This window comes from Acartia tonsa, chromosome 10, assembly GCF_053477335.1.
Source record: "Acartia tonsa isolate MP-2025a chromosome 10, ASM5347733v1, whole genome shotgun sequence".
NCBI lineage: Eukaryota > Metazoa > Arthropoda > Copepoda > Calanoida > Acartiidae > Acartia > Acartia tonsa.
In genome coordinates this window covers 772,775-800,502 of record NC_137269.1, presented here as the reverse complement: position 1 = coordinate 800,502, position 27,728 = coordinate 772,775, and the positions used below count along the sequence as shown (strand labels likewise).

The following is a 27,728-nucleotide window of genomic DNA, read 5'->3' as shown; positions in this document are numbered from 1 at the left end:
TAATAAATTAATGATTATCCAGATAAATAAAATTCAAAAGAAGAAAACATTTACAGGATTTATAGGGATAATAAAATGGCCGATAAATTGATGTACATCCCCAATGTTGATACATAAAAATATCCTTTCTGTAGATACCAGTAGTAGAGGAAACATTTGGACACTCAACTAAATGAACCAACCAATCTAAATAAAAGTTCCCAAGGTAGTTGAGCAAACGAACAAGATAACGTTATTGTAAGACTTTGGGAACTATTGTAAACAACCCAATTTTCCCTTCCTCCCTGCGATATTTATTAAAAGAAGTGACACCTTTTCTAAAAATGCCTATGTCTGTCATTAACGCCTACGTCACTTAAAATTTAAAAAAAATAAGTAGTTAGTGCAGTCAAGAAAATTCAATAAAAATTTCTGAGGCAACCCTTTTTAACAAACTTCCTTTCTATTAAAATCAAGCTTTAAAGGAAACAATTTTATATGGCTTCAAAAACGACCATACCATGAATTAGAACCAGCTCTCAATCATACTAAAAATCTTGTATAGCATCGTATTACATACAATTTTCCACAAATATTGAAATAAAATTAATACCATTTTTGTTAGCCCCTGCCTACAGTCTCTCGGGTCTAACAAAACTGTTTTTATCATATCCTATATTCTATAATACGAAATGAGGAAGTGGTGAAATTGCCACATAACAGGAATGGCCACATCCATCAAAACAAAGCTAATAAATTAGACGGAAAAACAAACATTAACAATCATAGAGTTGCTGAGCGTTTAACATTAAATTAAAACTTTTCAAAATCCAAACAGAGAAGCTTTTCTTGTTACATGGTTCCTAATTGTCTTAGATTTCATCCTTCCAAAACTTATGATCCACTAAAATTAGTTTCAAAATGTCTACAGGAATTAAAATGTTTACAATGGATATTCTGGTAATTAATTATGGAGTAGCAGCTTTCTAAAATGCATTAGGTATCACGTCATGTTCAAAATCGATAGGACAATACCTAACAAAACAAAACATTGCAAGTCATTTAACGAAAACCAATCAATTATAAGCAGCAGAAACCACAACTACTAGATCTGAGCACAAAAAGTGACACAAATTTAATCACTGAGGGGTTTCTTTTCCTTGCAGTGCCTTTACTTGCAGTGCCCTTGATTGATTGATTAGCCTCTAGAGCTTCATCAAGTCAGTTTTGTAGAATCATCTGTTTAGGTTATGCCCTCGTCAAGTTGTAGAAAATCTGCCGCCATTTTTGGTTGGGTCCATCCATAGTGATAAAACATTAAGGTTGGTTGGGTTGTTCGGGCATTCAAACAGATGTGTTGAAGTGTGAGCTGATTGGTTGCATAATGGGCAACTATCGTCGGGTTTTTCTTCTAGGGATGTCGAGGAATGAGACGAACCCCAAACTGTCCCACTTTGAGAAAGACGATTCCAGTGACGTCATATACGTTTAGGGAAGGGGGGAAAGAAATCTCTTCCCTTTCCTCCCATCTCTTTTGAAGAGATTTTCTTCCCCCCTTCCCTTTTTCTTTCCCGAAACGTATATGACGTCACTGGAATTGTCTTTCTCAAAGTGGGACAGTTTGGGGTTCGTTGGGATGATCCTGTACATCTACCTGAAGCAACACACCACAACCTGCCCCAGCAAAGTCTTCTACCTTACTCCTCTCAGAGGATCTCAAGTCTTGCAGTGCCCTAACCCTGTTTGGCTACCGAATACCCAATAACACCAAACACAACCTGACCTAAAGTAAATAATACAAACAGGCCGCCCCCCCCCCCCCCCATTAAATTTTATTCAAAAGAGGGGGGGGGGGTTGAGGTTAACATCAGTGCTCACCAGGGTACTTTATGTGAAAGCCTTATATCCAGTTTGAAAATTACTAGAATTTCCTCTCTAATATTACTGTTTCCAACATAACATAGTTTAAATATAATTACAGTAAAGTAAAATTCTCGAGCAGTCAAAAATTTATTGTGAATTTGTTGTATCAAGCAATTCTGAGACATGAATATAAAATTGTATTGCTCTCTTAATATTTTGGTTTCATATCTCTGATTTCACACCTACCGTTTTCGGTGTTTCTGCGACTCATCAAATAAAATACAATGCTCTTTTTTTTAGATCCGTATAATAAAGTAACAGGATGTCTATCTGTCTTTCTGTACCGAAGGATCTCGAAATCCCCCCAAAAAAGAAATAAAATTATTTTTATAATACTAAAATTGAAAATAGGAGGTTGTTCGACCTAGCCCCTCCCCCCACCCACAAACAAATCCCCTTTTTTTACTTTTTATTTTTTTTCTAAAATAAAAATTGGGTTATTGAATTTAACTCCCCACTTCTGAAGTTCCCTTGGGCCTCTAGAGGCGTAACCGCTAGTGTCGATCTAATAAGGCTTTGGGTGTGCGAAAGGGGGTTTTAACAGATAGTCATTAACTCCCATAAACTTTTAGATTTATATAATACTCATACCTATCTTAGGACCTTGGTAATATTTTATTGACCAACAAATATAATAAATACTCAATTTGTTATCTAAATTCTCTATTTTGTGGAAACTTTTCTAAACATAAACGTTTTTTATACTGGAATCTTCTAACTCTTTTAGTCCTTTTTATCTTTAATTCACCTCCCCCCTGCCTTAAAACCTTCCCCATTTTACACCCCGCCACTTTACATTATTTCCCGCCACTTCCCCATATTTCCCGCCAATTTTAGGTATAAATAATGTGAGTGCCATGAGTTTGTTGCGGAGTAATTAAAGAGCTGGTATGGTAACAGGAACTAGAATATCAGGCACAATATCAATATTATGGACTCTTTTTTATTATAATATATTTAAACTAGCGGCTTCGCCCCTAGCCTCTAGGGGCTTTGCCCAAGAGGTGATAAAAAAAAATTATTGCGAGAGACCATAAAGGACCATGGAAACTCCTTCAAAAAAAAAAAAAAAAAAAAAAAAAAAATGGGGGGGGATTTTTTGGTTTTTGGGGGGGTTGGGGGTGTCCCACCCCCCGAGAAAATAGCTTAAAACCACCACAGGACCAATAGGTAGATACCCTGAAGAGTAGAATCCGATCGGTTCAGTGGTTACCGAGATCTTAAGGGACAGACAGACAGACGGACGGACAGACGGTCAGACGGACAGACAGACATCGTTCTACTTTGTATTATAGATAGACATTTACATATTACAAATTGGGCTTTTTGAAATTAAAAAAAATTATCTATTACCTTTTTCATAGTGATTTGTTATCAATAATGAGTATGATTTAAGTTTTTTGTTCAATAAGTTCAAATTATTAATTTACTCACCTCTTAGTATCTTCTTAATAACAATTAAACAAAGGGAGTCAGTTATTATGTTGCGATAACGTAATCCAAGAATCGAGAAGATTTATAACTATCCTAGCAGGCTAAAAATCCTTTTAGAACTTTATAGAAACACGATTTAGTTAGCCTTATTTATTGAATTTAAAAAAATTATACTTCCAAAAAATTTTGTCAAATTTAAATTTCCATATCTTATGTTTTTTTTAACTATGTAATATGTTTCTTAATGTACTAAACAATGGCGTACGAGGGATTTTTGTTTCTGGCAACAAATATTTGGATTATGAGTTCGCTATTTGTAAGCTGTCTCTCTGTAAACATATCGCAAAAAAATATTCATGACACTTTGACCTTAGAAAAGCGTTTGATTGTATTCATCCATAATATTCATTATTATCAACAGGAATAAGAGTTTTGTCATCAGTAACATGTCTTATTTTAATCATATCAATAGCTCAAGGTGCATATAACAGAAGGTGGGTAAATTTAGTAGCTCATCGTTGCTTTATAATTATGGTCTGTACGTCAGTCAATCATAGGCGACCACCTTTGGGGTTGGAGGGAAGGGTGCATGCAGGGGGGTAAAAGAATTCGACTCAGTTCATTTAACTAGAAAGCAATGCGTTGAGTTTTAAATGCAAAGGGTTTAATAAATTAACTTTATTACAAAACGTGATTCTATCAATTTAAATGCTATATGCTATTATTTAAATTAGCAAGATTATTTTTTTATTTCTAAGATTTGAAATGGTTTTAGGCTTTTTTACTTTCCTCTTTGAATATGAAACCTCTAGATGCTATGGTATATTAGTTTACTAATATAAGACATAGTCAATGACAATAATCATTTAAGATATATCGACGCGATGTTTCTAGATTTAATGGGGAATTTCTAAGCACCTAAGTTTAGCGGGGTAGCTATCTATAGTCACAGTGCCCTAGTAAAATGGGGATAGATGTCACTTCTTCTGGCATATCTATTCTATTGACGTCAGGAAATACCTTAAATATCTTTCTTTCCCCCTTCCCTTTCTCTTTCCCTCTACTATGACGTTAATAGAATAGTTAGGCCAAAAGCTATGACATCTATCCCCATTTCCATGGGGCACTGAACACAGCTACTTAGCAGTTGTACAGAAACTCTTAAACGATTAGAATTAAGAAGGCTTGAATAAAGCGAAATATATTTTCTACTTAAAAGTGTGTTCTTGTTGTGTAGTATAGCTCTAGCCGCGCGTTTTTAAGGAATGTTTTGTTGCAGGTCTGTTCCCTCAAGCAGGGAGATAAAGTCTCCCAGTTCCTCTGACCTCTATTCCCAGTACCGCAGGATCCTGGGCAAGCGGGCCGCCCAAGGTAAGTGCCAAACCCGCGGCATTTGCGCAATTGGTAATCTACCTGGTTGTAGTCGTCGTATCAACTAAATTAAATCATACTAAAGACGTTATATGGGCAACTATGAAACGAAGAAAGTAGCTCAAAATAATTATGACGTCATAAAAATGAGGAGTGGGGAGAGGAGGTGTGGGAAAGAAAATCCCTGAAAAAGAGATGGATAATCCTCCATTTTTATGACGTCAAATGCTGATTTTTTGAGGGACTTCGTAACTATAGAAGGTACAAACTTGTGACATTAATGATAAAAATTGGGGAGACATTTGACCAAAACAAGACGGTATTACTCCCCCTCCTTCTGAAAACCCACCAATCTTAATTAAATAAAGTAGTAAGGTTTTTTTCTCTGTAGCTTAAGATTTCAAAAACTACAAAACCGATTGATTTCTTCATTTTATGGAAGCTTTTCATAGGTCCCTGGATTATTTTCTGGCTATTTAATTCGTATTCTAAGTTTTGTTTCAGGCTATTTAGATTTTAATCCTTATATCTACGGTTTGTTTTAGGCTATTTTCTTACTTTCCTTACCCTTTCAAATACAGAGCCCCTAGATGCTAGGAGCGCAGTCGCTTGTTCAAATATAAAGAAATTTGTTTTTAGATTCTAAGCCCAGTTCAAATGTGTATTCTGATTATCGGCGGATAATGGGCAAAAGATCACCAACATTTCTTGAGACAGGTACAGATTTATAAGAATATCTTTTTTTAGTATCGAAGCTACTCTATAATTCACTTTGTCTGTCCTCTGTGGGGGGAAACGTGACTCTCTCTGCTCCTATACAAGATAGACAGCTGATACTTTTTAGTGAAGATACCTATGACATATGCCCTTCTAATCTATACATTGTTTTGTCCATCTGTCTGTTAATTGGGGTGCTGGATCGATTCCTAGATTTTCAAGTGATTTTCTCAATTGATTTTCAAGATAGAGGACTGAAATTTTCAGGGATTATCAATATTAGATTTTACTTTTTTTTACGAAGTTTTGATAAGATTTGTCTATTAATTGGAGTGCTAGATTGATTCCTAGATTTTTAAGTTTTCGTGATTTTCTCGATTTCTATTCAGGATTAATTGCTGAAATTATCAGGAATTAAATATGCTCATATGTTACATATTTCCATCAAGTTTCATTAAGATTTGTCTATAATTTGGAGTGCTAGATCGATTCCTAGATTTGTAAGTTTTTGTGATTTTAAAGGTTGCGTGATTTTACAAATTTTATCATGTTTAATGTTGATTATATGACACTACTCTATTGTAAATTTTTTCTTGATATTCATTCATAATTTTTGAGCTTTGCTACTCATGGATGTTGTCATCCTTGTTTTATTTATGCTTGAAAGGAGAAAAAATATTGCTCAAAAATATCTTTTCTAATAACAGCAGGCAGGTATTCAAAAAAGAATTATTTTCAGCACACTATTCTAAACCATTTCATTACTCATTACAAGACCAGTGGTTTATTTAAAAATGTTAAAAGCTCATCCTTTTCAAAATAAAGCTTCAGAAGATATTTGTTTTTAGATTCTAAGCCCAGTTCCAATGTGTATTCTGACTACCGACGGATAATGGGCAAAAGATCAGCAACATATCTTGAGACAGGTACAGACTATTTTTCCTCTAACTTTTACTCCGATCATAATCTTTTTAGTATATATTATATTTTCGTTTATGCTAAAAAGAAGAAAAAAATATTGCCTAAAAAATCTAATTTCTACTTACAGCAGGCTATAAATACATTATACAAAATGGTAACTGGACAAAGTGTCTCAAAAATCAGCCATGTGACGTCACAAAAATGAGGAAGATGAGTGGAGAAGTGGGAAAGAGAACCCCTAAAAAAGAGGTGGATAATCACTCATTTTTATGACGTAACATAGCTGATTTTTTTGACACTTTGTCGAGTTACTAAAAATAATGCAAAAAAACAACAATCTCGAGCGAAATGATAATAGTTTTCTTGCTAGAGATTGTCTGGTTTTTACTGGTTTAAATATGAATTCAAAATGAAATATACATTCCCATATAAACAACCCCTTAAATAGTGGATGTAAATATTCATTTATTTCCCGGAGGTAACCATTCATTTCCCCGAGGTAGATATTTTTAGAAGATTTTAAAATTTTTTTGGAAGATTTTTGAATTTTTATTGATTATTAAAAGAAACTTGATATCAGGGATAAAAATGATCATAGCCGGGTAATAAATGAAAATTAAAAACCAAAATTAAACCACATTTTAGCATAAAAAAATTAGTTTTTTGTTTAAATGAGAATGATATTCCTGTCCAGTTTTTTGTTTAGGAATGAATATTTCTTACCCGAGGGAATAAATGATGGACCCAGTCCATCATTTATTCCCTCGGGTAAGAAATATTCATTCCTAAACAAAAAACTGGACAGGAATACCCCATTTTTATTTAGATCAAATAGAAGCTTTGCAAGAATTATTAAAAGCTCAGAGTTTAGATTTGAGACAGGTGAATTTTATTTTTAGGATGCTGTGAGTATTGGTGCAAAAAATATGACGTAACAAAGAAAAATTAGCCAATGAGAGGCCACTATAAATTTTACCATTGGTCAATAACGGTCTCTCAATGGCTAATTTTTTTTGTTACGTCATATTTTTTGCACCAATACTCACAGCATCGTTTTTAGAAGAACAGACGGACAGACACAATTATCAAGTAGTGGATGATCATCTATAATTTTATGTACATTAAAATCTCAAAATAAACCGGACTGATAAGGTCTAAAAATTTTGGTAAATCTGTATATTATTTTGACACTAGCAGTATACATTTTTATTTAAAAAAATCTTCTTATTCATCTAAATTCTAAGTGTTTGAGAATAAGATCTTTATTAACAAGGATGAAAACATCCATAAAAGCAAAGCACTAAAACGGTAGGACAAACGGACGTTAACATTTGTATAGTGGCAGAACTGAATAATCAGAATATAAATGTATAAGAGTCAAAGCAAAATTGTAAGTAAATTTGTTGAAAAACTGCTTGATTCAGGATAATATTTATGGACATACTTACATTTTTAGGACTTGATTATAGAGTTGCTTCGCTGATTACATTATACTTTGTTGTCCCAGCAATCAATATACCAAAAATCAGATCAATCGGATGATTAGATCACATAAAAATTTGTTGTTAAAAAAAAGTAAAAAAATCAACATGTTTAAAATGGACGTACGGACATTTTGGTGATGATTATAGAGTTGCTACGCTTTCTAAATCGTACCTAACTATTAAAGAAATCACCATGCAAAATTTGAAATCGATAGGTCAATTCTAACATGCCTAAATTAACGAAAAAAGCTATCCGTTAAGGACGTACAGACGGACGGACGGACGTACGGACGGACCGACCCTAATTATAGAAAAGCTTCGCTTTTAAAAATATAGTGGATTGCTGTTAAAGTTAGGGGAGTGGATACCAATAAATTGAATATAAAACACTTACTTAAAATCAATATTTATTGCAATTTGGAAGAGAAAATAAAACTTGAATAATTTTAGTATGAAGCAGAGTCCTCTAATCCAGGCGTGTATCGCAAAAAGCCATGCAGAAAACTTCGCCAGGTATAAAAACTAGCAATGCAAGACAAAAGTGATGATTTCAGAGGTTTTATAATTCCCCAAAAAAGTTTTACGTTTACACCTCTATACATGCCTTACCTTGAAGCCTTTTACTAAAACACAGCCTCAAATATGTACTATGAACAATATGGTGAATGATTACATCTTATATTCAACATTTAAGACAAAAAGTTGCATCTGAATAAACCATTTTCTTTACATTTTACATTATACATCAACAATTTTAATACATTTCAGTTGCATCCCGAAAATGTAGTTCCAATCATAGCTCAACTCCACCAAATGTACCAAAATCAGAACCATTACGCCAGACTTCGACGGTCAGCCGTGCCCAAAGAGAGGCTTCGCTCTGCATCACGGTATGTAAAGGACGAGTCAGACCCTCAGGCCTGGTTTGAGGACATTGAGCAGCACCGTTTCCCGCCAACTGTTCACTCAAAGTCGTCTTCACAACAGAGTTTTGTTTTGGCGCCAAAAATATTTGCTGATGAATCTTTAATTATTGATTTGGATCAGCTGAACAAAGGAGCGGACAGAATGACTGAACAACAAATGGACAGACAACGCAAATAAAAGGGCTGAGAAAAAATGTGCCTACTCTTAATGAAACCAGCAAATTGGAACTACCCACTTATTTTTAAATTTCCCTAATTTTTAAAATAGCCCGTTTGTGAACTTTATTATTTTAAATCATAAATGTAAATCTATGAAAATTATTGATAGTGTACTTAAACTAACAAATTGTGATGTATCATAATAAAAAATACAGTTCCTTACATATCTTATTTTATAACAATTTAACGATATATGTTACTAATTAAAATATATGTAGCAATATTTGAAAGTTTTTGTAATATTATTGGAGGCTGGATTGTGTATACTAGTAGTAATCAATGGAATATTTTATAAAAATGTGAGTATCTCTAGCATATAGTAATCAAATAACAAACAATGTTTTTTATTAATATTATTATTTCTTTATATAAAGCTGAAAAATGTGATCAAGATTTATTACAATAAAGATTTAAATTTGAGAGGCAATTTGACTTTTATAAAACATTTAATATTTTGCCATATCTTACTAGGTATCGGTACATTAACCATCACATACAAACAAGGATGACAACATCCATAAAAGCGAAGCTCTGAAACGATAGGACACACGGACATTAACACTTGTATAGTGTCAGAACTGAATAATCAGAATATAAATGAATAAGAGTCAAAGCAAAATTGTGAGTAAATTTGTTGAAAAACTTCTTGATACAGGATAATGTTTATGGGCATACTTACATTTTTAGGATTTGATATTTGATTATAGAGTTGCTTTGCTTTTAATATTGTACTTTGTTGTCCCATGAATCAGTATACCAAAAATCAGAACATTCGAATAATTAGATCACATAAAAAATTTTTGTTAAAAAAGTAAGAAATCAACATGTTTAAAATGGACGTACGGACATTCTGGTAATGATTATAGATTTGCTACGCTTTCTAAATTATGCCTAACTACTACAGGAATCACCATGCAAAGTTTGAAATCGATAGGACAATTCTAACATGCCTAAATTAACGAACCGTCCCTAATTATAGAAAAGCTTCGCTTTTAGAAATAGAATCTAATTTTTCCGGGTCAATAACAAATTTCTATTCCTATTTTTATTGTCTGAAGCTTAAGAGTGTAATAAAACTAACGAGTTATCTTTTTAGGGAAGCTTCACATAGATCCCATGTTGGTTTTGGGCTATTTCATTCTTGAATTTAGTCCTATGACTTGTTTTAGGCTATTTTGTTGGGTATTTTAAATGCCTAAAGTTTAAAATAGTTCTCATTTTAGTATATTGATTATCTGCATTTCACTTGTGTTGGTCAATAAACAGATCTATAGTATAGATGTATATACAGACAACTACCTCCCTTCATTTTTTTAAAGACCTCTTTCGTCTGCTTCTAAATTATTTTCTGCTACTTGGTTGTGTTAATATAAGCGATACCATTGGTTGATTTTCAATGGCCCAATAGAAAGGTTGCACAAGACGGTTGCGATGGGGAGATACAGTTATTCATCCCTTTCTCCCTCTAGTGTTTTACTCTAATGGCTAATATCTTAAGTACATTTAAAAATATGTTAAATAGGATCTCTAAAACGGCTGGAACGACAAATAACTATGGAAGGCACTAAGATAGTCCAGGGCAGGTTGTCAGTTATTTCAGTTACCGCCCTCAACCCCCATTTTTTCCACAAAGCCACAAGCAACATAAAAACTGGATTTACTGGTATATTTCTGGATAAAATAGACAAAACATCAAAAAGATGATAAAAATATATTAAATATAATTCTATTATTATTTCACAAAGCGTTATTAAATGCGAACTTGACACAGAATTGAAAATACAGGGTGCTACTTTTATTAAGATTTTTTATAAACTATTTATTTTTAAATTTTAAACTATTTCATGTGAGTAAACATTTTTATTGTAATGTTAAAAATAATGCTAGGGGCACACAAAAACATAATGAATTTACGTAAAAAAATAATAATTAGAAATAAGAATTTTTTTTAAATTAAAAAAAACTTTCCCCAAAAATTAGAAACACCCTGTACTTCATATGTAAAAATAAAACTATTTATGGCACTTAAGTACCATTTTATGGATATTACAATAAAAGATCTGGAATATTTTTTTAAATCATAGAAAATTATTTTTCATAAATATAGAATTTCTGCTTTAAAAATAAGTTAACTTTAAAACTGCGATGAAAGTAAATAACAGAAGTTTAAAAATGATCTTACAGGTTTAAAAGAATGTTTAGTATATTTTCTTTAAAATAAAAGGTCTATATTAAAGAATATATTTTTGAGTTGAATAAAGAAAGTAGTTAAAAACAATGTTTCAGATCTTTACTTTGAAAAAAAAAATCTTGAAACTAAAGATAAAAAAGTCTGAGTGATAATATATATTGACTACAATACTTATGTATTTCAGGGAGTAAGGGAAGGGACAATGGATCGAATATTCAATTATTTAGAGTCTTAAATTTTGGGTACCTGCCCAAAGTGTTTGTAAAGGATTTACTAAGATTATGGGGACTTTGGGTACTAGCGCGCATTTGCCGCTGAATTTGTTATATTCCTAGTAGACGAAAATCAATTAAAATAAGTTACACAATTTCTAGTGAACAAAAAATCTATATCAAAAAGAATTAATTCGACTGGTTCTAACAAATTTTTTCCAAAGAAAATGTCATTTTCTATATAGTAAATCTACTGTGATATTTGTGTAATAAACAATCTACACACTTATTTAAATTCAAGCTTTATTGAATATCAGTTAATAAAATAGTAGTAGGGTCATTTTTTTAATAATTAAATACAGAATTATACTACTTTTTGAGTACTGTTTACCTAATTTTTAAGTAAATGCTTTATTTCTTAAAACTAATTATTTTCTTAATTAGATTACCATGAAAACTTTACTATTTTCTTCAAATTTTCTGGATAATTCTGGTTTTTATTGCCTTTCAGCGAAAACTCTAAATTGAATAAATTGTCCATTGTCCCCTCCCTTACTCCCTGTATGTATTATCTTTAAACTAATTATATTAAATAAGTATATAAAATTTCGTTGTAAAAATCACAATTTCACTGAAGATATTATTTTCATTATAAAATGGCATTTTGAGATTATAATAGTATAATTTATCACTGAGGTTTAGTCCGATTTTCAAATTATAAGTTTTCACAAATTAATGCTCAATAAACTAATTTTTTATAAAAAAAGGTAGATTGAAACATTGTCTGTATTTTTTTTTAAAAACCCTTTTATATAAGATTTCCATATTTTGGATCCGTATTAGGTCTGGGTGGTGATTTTGAAGCGTTTTGGCTAACATTTGCATCGCCATTTGTGGTTCCATTTGGCGACCCTGAAGTGGCACTTTGTGCTGAGAACCCTGTTTTAGAATTAGAACCAGTTTTGGTGTTATTATTATTGCTACTCTTATTACTCACTATTGCAAGATCACTGTATGAAGCGTCAGGGTTGTAACTATCATTGGGTGCACCTTCCGCCATTTTGAAATTGGAAGACGACATTGTATTCATAGCATAGGAAGAATTATTTTGCTCCGCGGCACCATTTGTGCGCGCAACCAGGTGAGGCTTTTCTCCGGTGCCCACAGTTGAATCCTTTTTGCGCTTCCGCTTGGACCGGCGATATTGACTAGACCGATCAAAGCTGTTGCGCTGCATGGTATTGTTCTGATCCCCGCCATTTGCCGCCTTGGAGGGGGTAGCAGCTGTTTTGGCGGGAGAATTGTTGTTCACTGGAGATCTGGACTGGTCGTGCCTGGAGGAAGGTCTGAAAAAGTACAAATATGTGTTATAAAAATAAAAAAAATTCAAAAGTGCTTTGATCAGCTCGCTAAATGAAACCTATGTGCGACATAGGGCTAAAGATGCCGACATAAGTTTATTTATGTATTGATTCTAGTAATATTGGAACTTTTTATCTCATAAATAAAAATTTTATATTAAATTATTAAAATTTTTATGTTATAATGTTTGTCAGTAAATACAAGAAAACATTACTGTACTGGCTAAAAGTCTAAAAATTAAACTCCTTTTTAATAGTCTTTGATTTACTATAGTCTACAGTACTATGCTGGAATTGTTACTATCAAAACAAAAAATTTCAAAACTGTTTTTTTAGGAAGACAAAACACGAATTACATTCGTTTATTCTTTAAGAGATAATTGATTTATAAATTTGAACTTTTAATAAAAAAATTTAATAAATTTTTAATTACAAATGTTTTATATTTTTAAAGAATTACCTATTTACATTATTTGAAGAAGAAGATTTGTCCCCATCTTTTCTCCTTCTAAATAGAAATCAAATATTAAATAAACTAGGATGACAACGTCCATAAAAGCGTTGCTCTGGAACAGTAGAACAAACGAACATTAACACTCGTAGAGTATAAGAATGAATAATCAAAATATAAAAGTCAACACAAAATTTAAGTAAATTTGTTGAAAAACTGCTTAAATACAGTATACTTATATTTTTACGACTTAATTGTAGAGCTGCCTCGCGTAAAAAAATGTACTTTGTTGTCTTAGGAATCAGTATTCCAAAAGTCAGATAAATAGAATAATTGTTTCACATAAAAATTAGACACTAGGAAAAATAAAAATTAACATGTTTAAAATTGACGTGCGGACATTCTAGTAAAATTTATAGAGTTGCTACGCTTTTTAAACGCACTTAACCACTATAGGAATCACCATGCAAATTTTGAAAGCGATAGGACAATTCTAACATGTCCAAATTTACATACATTTTTGTTTAGACTTATACATAAATATATTCTGCAGTTCTGAAACTCTTCAAGTTTTAATGTTTGTTTGTCCAACCGTTTCATAGCTACGCTTTTAGTTTTAAGGATGTTTTTTTTATCCTTGATTGGGCCTTGCCACCTTCACAAGATGAGTCATCACTTTGGTACATTGAGAGACAAAATAAAACACAATTGGTTCATTTGGATTTTAATTAGCTTGTCAAATGCCTTTTTGCAAATCTTTAATAAGCCGAGAGGTTAATAAGCATAAATAACAAAAAATATATAAGATTACTAATATTTAGCAGAGTCAAGATAAAAAAGTTTTGATATGTCCAAAATCATTTTAGCTATGTCCCGCCTAAATCCAAAGGTGGATTACAAAAGGACAGAAACTAACATGTAAAGAGTAACTGCGATTAATTCTTTTTCTGGGTTATGAAACTAAACTTTAATTTATATTTTTTTTGTATTTTGAATTATTCATCACAAAAAAACTAATGTATCATACACAAGTGTTTTCTGTTAAATTTAGATGATTTATGATTTTAAAAAATAAAATAATTTAAAAGGGAATTATTATCAAAAAAGATAATGAAATAAAAATGAGAAGAAAGGGTATATAGGCTTATAACTATCGCAGACAACCTGCCCTTTGATTGAATAATCTTTGTCTGGAAACCTTAACTGTATTCTAACTAATAAGTCTTGCCTTTTTGGACCAAGACATTTCCCCCTAGATTTATAATTAACGTTGCGCATATGAGAAAGAAGCAGTGTGTACAACATTAGAGTAAATTGATAGAGGGAAGAAAGAGTTAAATAACTGTATCTCCCCATCGCAACCACCTTGTGCAACCTTTCTATTGGGACATTGAAAATCAACCAATGGTGTCTCTTATATTAACACAGCCTAGTAGCAGGAAATAGTTTAGAAGTAGACGAAAAAAGTGATTGAAAAAGTAAGGGAATTAGTTGTCTGTTAATACATCTATACTATAGATCTGTTTGTACATCTTATAAAGTCTATAGTTATGATGCGAAGATTTAAACCAATCACATCCCCAACAACTAGTGGATGCTCTACATGTTACGCTAGTGCCCCGCGGGTGAAGTCCTGAGCTTGATCTTTAAATCGTTTAGAGGTGATTTAAACCGGGGCGATTCATTCAGCGCACCATCAAATTATTAAATACCAATCTTTATATCGAATTTGCATGGGCGATTTGGCGCGCCCAGTGGCGCGGTACCGGCGCGGCAATGCCACTCACCGAGTGGCATTGCCGAACCAAATTGGGGTGATTTATTTAATAAATAAATATGTTTTTTTATTTACTTTAATATTTCATTGCAAAACATTTATATAGTTATTTTTAAAATAAATTATATATTAATGTTTTATATAAAATACCATACTGACACGGCATTTTATATAAAATACCTTACTGACACTGCTTAAGTAATAAAGTTGTACTGGCGCGGATCGATATTTTAGTGAGTGCGGAAGCGATTTAACAACACCGCGCCGAAAATCTTTTAAAAATCAGGTGTGCTGTGGCTTACCACCAGCGCACCTACGGTTCACCTCTGAATCGCCCCGATTCAGCGCACCATAAAAACGATTTAAAGATCAAGCACTTATTTACCTGTCCATGCTTTGAGACCACCGGTCCCCTGAATGAATTCCATTGTTGGTTGTCTGACTCTTGGGTAGTGTACTACTAGAGATTAGCTTTTCCTGTAAGCAACCAGAAAAAAAGGTCAGCCATTTTGTATTATGAGGTAGGCCATTTTCTTTTTTAAAGAAGGCCATTTTGTTTTTTGAAGAAGGCCATTTTGTATTTTGAGAAATTAGGCCATTTTTTGAAGGAATTTAGCCTTTTTTAATTTAGTAATTATTTTTCAATTCTGCCTAACCCTAAACCATGCGGGGCTTATTTCTGCAGTGTCATAGCCCTGCTACCTAACTTAACCCAACCTAACTTGGTCAAATTTAGTTTATCAGTAATGGTTTTATTATTTTAAATATGACAAAAAAAATTATAAAAAGTTAAATATTTTTTCCTTTTACAGATAAGCTATTAGATATTTTGGTAATTTAAGTCCTAATTTTTCAATAAAAACGTTTTTTAATATCTGATAATTTTGTATACCTTAAATTCTTACTAGATAATTCTAAATTGAGAAATAATAGCTTTACAAAAAAAGGTTTATATCAGACTTTCTAAATTGGAATTGATCTTAGATTAAGGATTTATTTAAAGATATTAATGATGGCTATTTTTACTATTTTAAACCCTAATTCACAAGTTGTTATTTAAAATCAACTAAGAATAACCTATTAGTAACATAAAATTTATGGAGAATCTTTCTATTTATAGTCATAATGCCATTAAAGATTATCAAAATTGCCAATATTAAGTTTGTTACGGCCACTTTTACTTTAAGCCAAAAAGTCGACATAAAGAAGATGATTAAAGTCCCTCAACAGATGATGACGTCATACGATATAATAGCCAATGAGAGGCTAGTATACACTGTAATTGACCAATGGTAAAATTTATGCTGGCCTCTCATTGGTTATTTTATCGTATGACGTCACAATCTGTTGAGGGACTTTAATAATAACCATCTTCCGACTTAAACTATAAAATACATTGTATATTAATGGAATTTCAAAAGTTTTGACTTTGTAGGAATACAATATAACCTATAATGAAAGAACCTTTCCATGCCCAAAATAAATCTCTTATATAATTTGAACATCCTATCAATCCAGTCGTTTAGAGATCATAAGTAACATGCATAACAGATCCACCCTAAGGGACTTTAGCCGCTAGAAAATCGCATTTGATTTTTAAAAAAATGTTTTTTCTTCTGTTCCTGGTTGTTTTTAGCAGATTCGTAGCTTGAGTTCTGACCTCTTCTAGCTCTGGAGCTTGTGTCATATCCATCCGAACTAACAACTTTTGTCCTGAAAAGCATATTATTGAAAATTACTTAAAACTTTATATATTTCATAATTTCTAGGAAAATAGACTTTTAAAAATCATGTGATTTGTGTATTTCTATTTCTTTAATGCACACAAACATAATATGATTAAAATATAGCCATCAAAACACACAAACAACCATTTTATTCATTCATAAACAAGCCTTTAACCTTTAACTAAGTCCTGCCTGCTTGACGTAAAGTACTGAAATTAACTTTCACTTTTACCTAATGAAACATTTAAAATCTTGACTTCTTGCTTCTTGCTTTGCTTAACTTTCATTATTAAAACTTTTCTCCGTTTTGGGAGAGTTTTTTACTTGTTTTTTCTTGTTTGCTCTAACAGTCCTTATAATAAAGTAACAAGATGTTTGTCTGTCTGTTTGTACCGTAGGATCTCGTTATCCCCTGAACCTATATGTTTCTCCTTTAGCTTCTCATAGGTTTTGGCAAGGTTTATATATACTATAACTATAACTAAAATTATACCTGGAGAGTGTGTGTTGACCCGGCTGCTGGCTGGTGGCATAACCTGGAGGCGGATATATTGGTTGCACACCTGGAGCTGCTGGAAATTTTAGGTCCTGGAATGTTTTATGCATTAATATCTAGTATCCTTTTACTTGTATGTAAGTAAGTAACAGGATGTCTGTTTATCCAGGAAAGTTTACAACAATTTTAGTGAAAGAGAAATCCCCCTTAGAATTTTATTCTATCCAACCCTTTTTAATACGTTTAAAAAATTAAATTGGACCTACTTTAGGGGCGAGCCACTTGTATATAATGAAATAACAGACAGGCTAAATCTTTTCGTAGTCAGTCAAAATAAACATTTCTCTTTAAAATTAATAATATTATGTCGATTTAACATTATTTTCATGTTTCAAGTATCAAGAGAGGGGATCAAATGCTTTGTTAAAGTTTTATTCGTCAGGTTATTTGACCATTTAAAACAAACCCACAGTAGCATAAATAGGCTTTAAGTTCATTTGCTGAAAGGAATTAAAAAGAAAGTAATAAAAGGTGAAGAGCGGATGTAATGAGAGAAAATATACTCGAGACTTAACAAGGAATGTTTTACCTTTCTTGGATTAAATTCTGAAGAAGATTGAGGTCGTCCTTGTCTGTATACGGGATCTTGTCCTGTGTCATCATACCTGGATATACATAAAAATAGATAGATAGATATTATGGATATCCTTGTCTGTACACTAGGTCCTATGTCATCATACCTGGATATACATAAATATAGATAGATAGATATTATGGATATCCTTGTCTGTACACTAGGTCTTGTGTCATCATACCTGGATATACATAAATAATAGATAGATAGATATTATGGATATCCTTGTCTGTACACTAAATCCTGTGTCATTATACCTGCATATACATAAATATAGATAGATAGATATTATGGATATCCTTGTCTGTACACTAGGTCTTGTGTCATCATACCTGGATATACATAAATATAGATAGATAGATATTATGGATATCCTTGTCTGTACACTAGGTCTTGTGTCATTATACCTGAATATACATAAATATAGATAGATAGATATTATGGATATCCTTGTCTGTACACTAGGTCTTGTGTCATCATACCTGGATATACATAAATATAGATAGTTAGATATTATGGATATCCTTGTCTGTACACTAGGTCTTGTGTCATTATACCTGGATATACATAAATATAGATAGATAGATATTATGGATATCCTTGTCTGTACACTAGGTCTTGTGTCATTATACCTGGATATACATAAATATAGATAGATAGATATTATGGATATCCTTGTCTGTACACTAGGTCTTGTGTCATCATACCTGGATATACATAAATATAGCTAGAAAGATATTATGCATATCCTTGTCTGTACACTAGGTCCTGTGTCATCATACCTGGATATACATAAATATAGATAGATAGATATTATGGATATCCTTGTCTGTACACTAGGTCTTGTGTCATTATACCTGGATATACATAAATATAGATAGATAGATATTATGGATATCCTTGTCTGTACACTAAATCCTGTGTCATTATACCTGGATATACATAAATATAGATAGATAGATATTATGGATATCCTTGTCTGTACACTAGGTCCTGTGTCATCATACCTGGATATACATAAATATAGATAGATAGATAGATATTATGGATATCCTTGTCTGTACACTATGTCTTGTGTCATCATACCTGGATATACATAAATATAGATAGATAGATAGATATTATGGATATCCTTGTCTGTACACTAGGTCTTGTGTCATCATACCTGGATATACATAAATATAGATAGATAGATATTATGGATATCCTTGTCTGTACACTAGGTCTTGTGTCATCATACCTGGATATACATAAATATAGATAGATAGATAGATATTATGGATATCCTTGTCTGTACACTAGGTCCTGTGTCATCATACCTGGATATACATAAATATAGATAGATAGATATTATGGATATCCTTGTCTGTACACTAGGTCTTGTGTCATCATACCTGGATATACATAAATATAGATAGATAGATATTATGGATATCCTTGTCTGTACACTAGGTCTTGTGTCATCATACCTGGATATACATAAATATAGATAGATAGATAGATATTATGGATATCCTTGTCTGTACACTAGGTCCTGTGTCATCATACCTGGATATACATAAATATAGATAGATAGATATTATGGATATCCTTGTCTGTACACTAGGTCTTGTGTCATCATACCTGGATATACATAAATATAGATAGATAGATATTATGGATATCCTTGTCTGTACACTAGGTCTTGTGTCATCATACCTGGATATACATAAATATAGATAGATAGATATTATGGATATCCTTGTCTGTACACTAGGTCTTGTGTCATCATACCTGGATATACATAAATATAGATAGATAGATAGATATTATGCATATCCTTGTCTGTACACTAGGTCCTGTGTCATCATACCTGGATATACATAAATATAGATAGATAGATATTATGGATATCCTTGTCTGTACACTAGGTCTTGTGTCATCATACCTGGATATACATAAATATAGATAGATAGATATTATGGATATCCTTGTCTGTACACTAGGTCTTGTGTCATTATACCTGGATATACATAAATATAGATAGATAGATATTATGGATATCCTTGTCTGTACACTAGGTCTTGTGTCATCATACCTGGATATACATAAATATAGATAGATAGATATTATGGATATCCTTGTCTGTACACTAAATCCTGTGTCATTATACCTGGATATACATAAATATAGATAGATAGATATTATGGATATCCTTGTCTGTACACTAGGTCTTGTGTCATCATACCTGGATATACATAAATATAGATAGATAGATATTATGGATATCCTTGTCTGTACACTAGGTCTTGTGTCATCATACCTGGATATACATAAATATAGATAGATAGATATTATGGATATCCTTGTCTGTACACTAGGTCTTGTGTCATCATACCTGGATATACATAAATATAGATAGATAGATATTATGGATATCCTTGTCTGTACACTAGGTCTTGTGTCATCATACCTGGATATACATAAATATAGATAGATAGATATTATGGATATCCTTGTCTGTACACTAGGTCTTGTGTCATCATACCTGGATATACATAAATATAGATAGATAGATAGATATTATGGATATCCTTGTCTGTACACTAGGTCTTGTGTCATCATACCTGGATATACATAAATATAGATAGCTAGATATTATGGATATCCTTGTCTGTACACTAGGTCTTGTGTCATTATACCTGGATATACATAAATAAAATAAATATAGATAGATTGAGCGTTGCCGCCAGTTTTTAAAAGCGAAGCTTTTCTATAATTAGGGTCGGTCCGTCCGTCCGTCCGTCCGTCCGTACGTCCGTCCGAGATAGATAGCTTTTATTCGGTAATTTAGGCATGTTAGAATTGTCCTATCGATTTCAAACTTCGCATGATGATTCCTGTAGTAGTTAGGTACGATTTAGAAAGCGTAGCAACTCTATAATCATTACCAGAATGTCCGTACGTCCATTTTAAACATGTTGATTTTTCAAATTTTTTAACAGCAAATTTTTATGTGATCTAATTATCCGTTTGATCTGATTTTTGGTATATTGATTCCTGGGACAATAAAGAACAATATTTTAAGCGAAGTAACTCTATAATCAAATCCTAAAAATGTAAGTATGTCCATAAACTCAATAAACATTATCCTGTATCAAGAAGTTTTTCAACAAATTTACTTACAATTTTGCTTTGACTCTTATAAATTTATATTATGATAATTAAGTTCTAACACTATACAAGTGTTAATGTCCGTTTGTCCTACCGTTTCAGTGCTTCGCTTTTATGGATGTTGTCATCCTTGTTATATTATGTATTAATATTTTAAAAACCTACCTTCCCCCCCTGGATTTGTATTCACTGTTGCTACGTCCATTTGGATGCTTCACTACCTGAATATAATATTTTTTTCTCGTTTTCATTTGAATCCGGTGGATAGGAGCCAGTTCTCATCCATACGAAAAAACTATGTCTAGCATAAAAATGTACAATTATAAGATTAAAACCAGTTTTTTTAGCCTGTGCCTTCGGCATTTCGGGGCTAAAAAAAACTAGTTTTAACCTTATAATTGTACATTTCTATATCCGCGGAAAGCCGTTTATAATACGATGCGAGAAATAACTATTTAACGCATCATAGACGGCTTTAAGTGGATGATAAAATGAAAAATAAAAGATTAAAACCAAAACTGGTATTGTTTTTTTTTTAATTTTAATAAAAAATTGTCTGTAATACGATGCTATACATGATTTTTCTGTATGGTTCTAATCCATTTATTAATCGATTTCGAAGTCATATTAAAAAAAATATAATCAGTAAATTGGCTGTTTTACTATTTTTTTCATTTGTATATCTTTTCATATATGTTTCTATAATAAATGATTAGATTTAAATTGTATAAAAACTGAAAAGCAATTAATTGATCTATCTATCTATCTATCTACCTTTGTATTTTGTCTGGTGGCCCCTGGGGGTTGATGACGGCCCCGGGGGTCGTTGGTTCGACCCCCACCCTTCCCTCGAGAATCTTTACTCTCTACACATCCCATTTCTGAAAAAAAACATTTACAAATTTAAATTGTTTGCTTTTACTTAAATAAAAAAAGTGTAGATCCGATATAAAGCTCTTCTTGTAAAGAATTTTTCAGGGCTATAGGAGGTGAGGGGTGATGGGGTTCAATCTCATATTAATTTCTTCAAGAGGATATCGGTTTGCCTACTCTTATTCAAAAGAAATTTGTCACTTTGTATGTCTTGATATGATATCTTCCCCTAAACTGATATGGTTCATTTATGGTGTTTCTGAAAGAAACCCTCCAATAAAATTAACCCCCCCCCCCACAATAAAAGAATATATTAGATGATAAATAAGGTGGTGGGTTGACCCCCTACTCCCTCTCGCTTCAAGGTTCCCCTAGAAGCTAGGGCGCAGCATCAAAATATTTTTATTAAGTATATAATTGAAATAACAATTTAACATATGAACACACAAACAACCTTCAAACAACTGATATAAATAAAAGCTAAGCCCTATAAATTACTCAATATTTACTTTTAGATTTAACAATTACATACAATTAAACATTTATACCTTTTATTTACAGTAACAAGGATGATTTTATATGAAAATGCAAAGCATAGCTAAACGTAATTAATAGTATTTTTTTCAAATAAATTAACAATTTAAGAAACGTATTTTAGAATATTATCATAGCTTAGGTAAAATCTTCCCATAAATTGATGTACATCCTCAATGATTATACACAAAATTACCCCTTCTGTAGAGTAAATTTAGTGGTTGAAACGTTTTAACACTCAACTTAATAAACCAACCAATCAAAATTCACTAAAGTCCCCAAAGTTGTTAAGACAACGAATAATAAAATGTTACAAAAAAAAAACTTTGTGGACTAGTGTAATAAACAGTCCATTGTCCTCTCTCTCTTTCTGGCCTTTATGGATTTCTTCTTTGTTAAAAATTGCTTACAAAATCACTCTCACATTAAAACTCACAGCTGTATTTATATTTAACTGAAATTGATTTCTATATAAGTAATAGAATACTACTTAGAAGTAAAATACATATATATTATACAGATGCAGTTATATATATATTTTGAGATAGAATCGCACTAACTAATCTTTCAATATCTTACAGAAAGAGTTGTAAAGTAAAATTATCCCACATAATATTGAATTTAGCAAAAAAGTAACTATTATTTTCATGAAAAATTGATTTTTAAATAAAAGTTATGTCTACTATTTTAAAAAATTTAATAAATCTTAAAACAGTAAAAGCTAATTAATTTAATAATAAATTAAAACTTTTAAATTGACATAAAATTTGAGAGGTCAAATATAAATCTAGAATCATATGTATATGTTGAAATTTTTAAAATCAAAAGGTAAAGGTTTGACGTTCTATAAACTTTTCTAAATATCTATTAAGAAAAGGCAATAATATCCAACTACAAGGATGACATCATCATTAAGTAGCAAAGCTTATTTTAAAAAATACTGTTATTTTAAATTAAAATTTGTGACATTGGGCTGTTTGTTACACTAGTCCCCAAAATTTTTATCGCTGGCTACAGAAAGGGTAATATTGTGTTTCATCATTAGGGTTGTTCATCAATTTATCGGCCATTGACTTATGTCTTTAGGTCTCTTGATCGTCTTTTTTTTTTCTTATATGAAAGTTTGCATTTTCACTTCCCTTTACCCCTTTTCCCTGATTTTGTAAGTTCTCCTTTTTCTGGGTAAAAGCCTATTAATCAGGGATCTTAAGGGATAAGACAATGGACGATTAATTGATGTACATTCCCAACGATGATGCACAAAATTACTCCTGTTGTAAAAGTGTAAGTTTGATTCTGAAAATTATTCCTTGAAGGATCTAAAGTGAATTATTTAGTAGCTTAATTCCTTAAATCTTAAACTTTAATGTTAATCTTCAACAATTATACTTTCTTTAGAAAAATGCAAATTATTAATAGGTCTGATTTAACATTACAGGTAGTTATGAAGGAATAATTGTTTATAGGCTGATAAGTTGATAATATAGAAATTCTTTATCAAAGTAGGAGCATTCAATATTATGATATCTAAGAAATAAAAGGCTATATAATTCATATGAAAAATTTTTGAGGCCTACAGCGGCACTTGAGGTATAGGGAATTTGAACTCTCCTCGTTAAAAAAATTTTAAGGGGGAGAGGGAGGGGGAAAGGGACATTTTTTCTAGGGGCGATGTTTCTTGTGAGGGTGGTGGTGGTACCCTCTCCTTAATTAGCTATAAACCTTTCATGACCTCTGAGAAGGAGGAAAATTTGGTTCAGCAGTTACCGAGATCCTTCAGTAGATACAGACATTTTTATTTAAGAACGCATACATAGAAATTTTAATAATTATAAAAGTTGTTTGAAGCTGAGAACTTTAATAAAGTCGCTTTGATCTGTAAAAGGTAAAGAGTGTAATTAAACCCAGGGCAGTGGGGATAGGTAACTTTATGATAATAGATATTTATTGTTACTTGGATCTTACACCAGATTATAATGTACTCTAATAAAATTAACTTGTAATGAGCTAAAATAACGATCTACTCCTTCCCCTAGCCTTCCCTCCTACTGAATGAACGAACTGACCAAACTTTATGATGCATTCAAACTATTCTGTCAATACAATTAGTATTTTGTAGTCATACAATTTCAATGTTTTTCGTTGTAATTAACAAAAGTGGCCATGGTAGACACCCAAAACCCTTGTGATGATATGTTAAAAAGAATGATAACTTTAATTTAGTGGTTTAGCGCAGCCTAATCTAGGATTTTTACTTGGTTGACCAAAAGGGCACCCCCCCCCCTTTTGGCTAGGCATATGGAAAATGAAATCTATTAAACATTCTGGCGGCTAAAATTTTCATTGTGGCTTTGGCTTGATTTTCCATTCCCATATAAATGACCCCTTAAATAGTGGATGTAAATATTCATTTATTTCCCTGGTATCTCATTTATATCCCTGGTATGATTTTAGAAGATTTTTAATTTTTTTTTGAAGATTTTATAATTTTTATTAATTACTAAAAGAAAGAAAATAATCTCCTTTTTTCATATTTATAATATTTTTTTGAAAAGAACACTTATTTTCAAAATATATAATTTAGCACAAAAATGAGTTTTTTGTTTAAATGAGAATGATATTCCTGTCCAGTTTTTTGTTTAGGAATGAATATTTCTTACCCTCGTGAATAAATGATGACCTATCGGCCCATCATTTATTCCCTCGCGTAAGAAATATTCATTCCTAAACAAAAAACTGGACAGGAATACCCCATTGTGTCCCTTGAATCTTCTTAGCCTTTAGTGTGTAGACTTTTGGGGGGTAAAGAAAGAACTTTTTGTCTTATGTTTGTTTTTCTTTTAAGTAATAGGATGAGATGGAGGAGGGGTCGGGGGGTTAAACATCGTCAATAAATTATTGGAAGGACTGTACCAAACTTGCAAGTAAATACCTATTCCTATATCCTTTATAATTTTAGTTGTTAACAGATGTTTTGATAAGGAACTCTATACCAAATTAGTTCTCATATAAAACGGTAAAACGATTATTTTATTTAGATTTTGATAAAAGTATTTAATATCAAAGACGTTATTTGTATACTTTAAGGTATGTTCTCCTTGTTTGAACCATGCCAATAAATATTGCTGATAAAAATGATAGGTTGAGAGGGGGTGGAAGTAATGTCTTGGTCTTTAAACAGGGTAAACTCATAAAACTAAAAGGGTTGGTTGTTTAATAACCTAGATCTAAAATATTCCTATTTGATCCTACTCCAAAAGAATTACTCATACAAATTTTTGTTGTCTTTAATAAGCTATGTGTGTGAGTGTTTGTGTGTAGGCTAATTTAGACGACGACGTGCAAAACTAATTAGTATTTTTACAATACAGGGAATCATAAAAATTTTAAAAGACCACAATATTAAGGTGAAAAAAACCTTTAGTTTGTACAATTTTTTTACATTTCAGACACCATAATATGGGTTTTACCACTCCTCCCTTTTGAAAAGAGGAGTTTTGGCATCCTTGCAATTTTTTTTGCTATTTCCATTTACATGCTGTAATTCTGTTTCATATTTGTTAATTTGATAACGAAGGTAGGTAACGGGGTCGCTTCTTTGAAAAATCCGAAAATAGAAATGGCGCAAATGAGTACAAAATTTACGCAAATTCTGATGTCAATTTTAAAAATGCAACATATAATAATAGCTATTAAAACAATTTTCAAACATAACTTTTATCCTATTAGAATAACAATTATGTAAGAAAAATATTTTTACCATATGCAATTCGTGATCAAACAACTAATTGAAAAGACATAGCTTTTATTTACAGATAGACTAGAGGCAACGCCCCCTAGAAGCATTAGGTGTTCTTAAGGTGGGATGAGTAGAAGTCAACCGCCCTTCTACTTTTTAATTTGAGTTTTAATAAGAAATATTAAAAAAAAAATTGGGGGGGATTTTAAATTGGGAGGGTGGAGATATGCTCACTCAAAATAGTTAAAAACCTTCCCTGTACCTAAAAAAAGCTTAATAGCAAAAGAAAACCAAAAAAAAATTGGTGCATTTGTATAAACACCTATATATTTTCTAGAATTATCCAGTAAATAGGGAAAGGGAAAAGAGAAGGGGTAATACAGGATTGAAGAATTCTAAAAATATCTATGAACTCCAACTTCTTCCACCGGTAACGGGTAGGGAAAAGGGGGGGGGGGATCGAAGTAAATATTAGTATAAAGTGAATGGTTTTTATAAAATAAATGAATACAAAATATCAAAGTTGAATAAGAACCCAATAGTGTTGGAGACCTGCAGGGGTTGGACATGAAGTTTAAATTTAAATCATGAATTTTTAAGAGGGGAGGAGTAAAGAAGTGGTGATGTTTTTTTTTGGAATATAAAACTTCTTAATAAACTACTAAAATTGTATTCTATCATTATTTTTATTTGGCAGGTATATAAGTGCTAATTAGATGTATTTATTAATTTTAATTTTGCTTCTCATTTCAATTAAATTCAACAAATCATCAGACTTATATAAAACTAACATAAGTGTCTGTGTAAGTCTAGGGGCGAAGCAACTAGTTAATCTACACTTATAATGAAAATTGGTACTTTGTCTGTCCAGATGAAGCTTAAGATCTCGTTAACCGCAAGAATAATTTTTAGAGAATTACAATACTGATAAATAAATAGTTTTCGAAGGGGAGAATACATTCTCTCCCCCCTCCCAATAAAATGGTTAACCAAAAACGATGCTGCTAATGATTGTTTTCAAAAAAATATTTATGACTAGCGGCTACACCCTTAGACCCCTCTAGGGGCGCATGAGGGGGAGGGGGGATTGATTTGACTACCAATTTTTTTTAGTGAGTAGGGGGCCTTTTTTTGGTGGGGGGAAGGGGAGTCGACCACCCACCCACCTATTTTTAATTTTAATTTTAAAAAGTAAAATTTAATCATATTGGTTCAGCGGTTAGCGAGGTCATTCGGTACAAACATACAGACATCCTGTTACTTTATTATAAGGATTTAAATTTACCTGGTTTAAAGTTTAAGTTGCCAAGATCCTTTCAAGTCACTTTCTACATGGTAAAAAATCTGAAATAGATATATTGATAAAATGAAAGTAGTTAAACTTGATAACAATAATGTTTCAAAGTTAGTAAGTAATCCTAAACTTTTAAAGCATTTAAAATCGATATAATATTTCTTGGATGATGCACCAGATTTTCATGTACTATGAAAAAATGATGCTTGCAGCTGGCTAAAATAATGATAGATCACACCCCCCCCCTTAACCCATCTCCTACTGGATGAACGAACTGGCCAATAAATGAGGTCCATATTAACAATATTCCCT

At 31.8% G+C, this 27,728-nt stretch overlaps 2 protein-coding genes across 4 annotated transcripts; one reads left to right on the top strand and one right to left on the bottom strand.

The window, feature by feature from the left end:
* The first annotated feature begins 2,702 nt into the window (after positions 1-2,702).
* Positions 2,703-9,401, top strand: LOC145329860 (uncharacterized). 3 transcript variants are annotated; one of them, XM_080174299.1, is made up of 8 exons: positions 2,706-2,817; positions 3,758-3,830; positions 4,616-4,707; positions 5,347-5,424; positions 6,273-6,350; positions 7,172-7,227; positions 8,280-8,342; positions 8,598-9,401. In XM_080174299.1, the coding sequence occupies exons 1-8, from the start codon at positions 2,793-2,795 to the stop codon at positions 8,931-8,933; spliced, it is 801 nt and encodes a 266-aa protein (XP_080030425.1). In that variant the 5' UTR covers positions 2,706-2,792; the 3' UTR covers positions 8,934-9,401. The 3 variants fall into 3 exon arrangements, with proteins under 3 accessions (XP_080030427.1, XP_080030426.1, XP_080030425.1); XM_080174301.1 differs by lacking the exon at positions 5,347-5,424 and having other exon boundaries at positions 2,703-2,817; positions 8,598-9,399; XM_080174300.1 differs by lacking the exon at positions 6,273-6,350 and having other exon boundaries at positions 2,704-2,817; positions 8,598-9,399.
* A 2,582-nt stretch (positions 9,402-11,983) lies between these two features.
* Positions 11,984-27,469, bottom strand: LOC145329859 (uncharacterized). Its single transcript, XM_080174298.1, has 9 exons — positions 27,408-27,469; positions 21,751-21,857; positions 21,142-21,197; positions 17,779-17,854; positions 17,187-17,281; positions 16,592-16,679; positions 15,352-15,446; positions 13,199-13,246; positions 11,984-12,723 (listed from the first exon to the last, which is right to left on the bottom strand). Exons 2-9 carry the CDS (start codon positions 21,853-21,855, stop codon positions 12,186-12,188), a joined length of 1,101 nt encoding a protein of 366 aa, XP_080030424.1. The 5' UTR covers positions 21,856-21,857; positions 27,408-27,469; the 3' UTR covers positions 11,984-12,185.
* Positions 27,470-27,728: the final 259 nt, after the last annotated feature.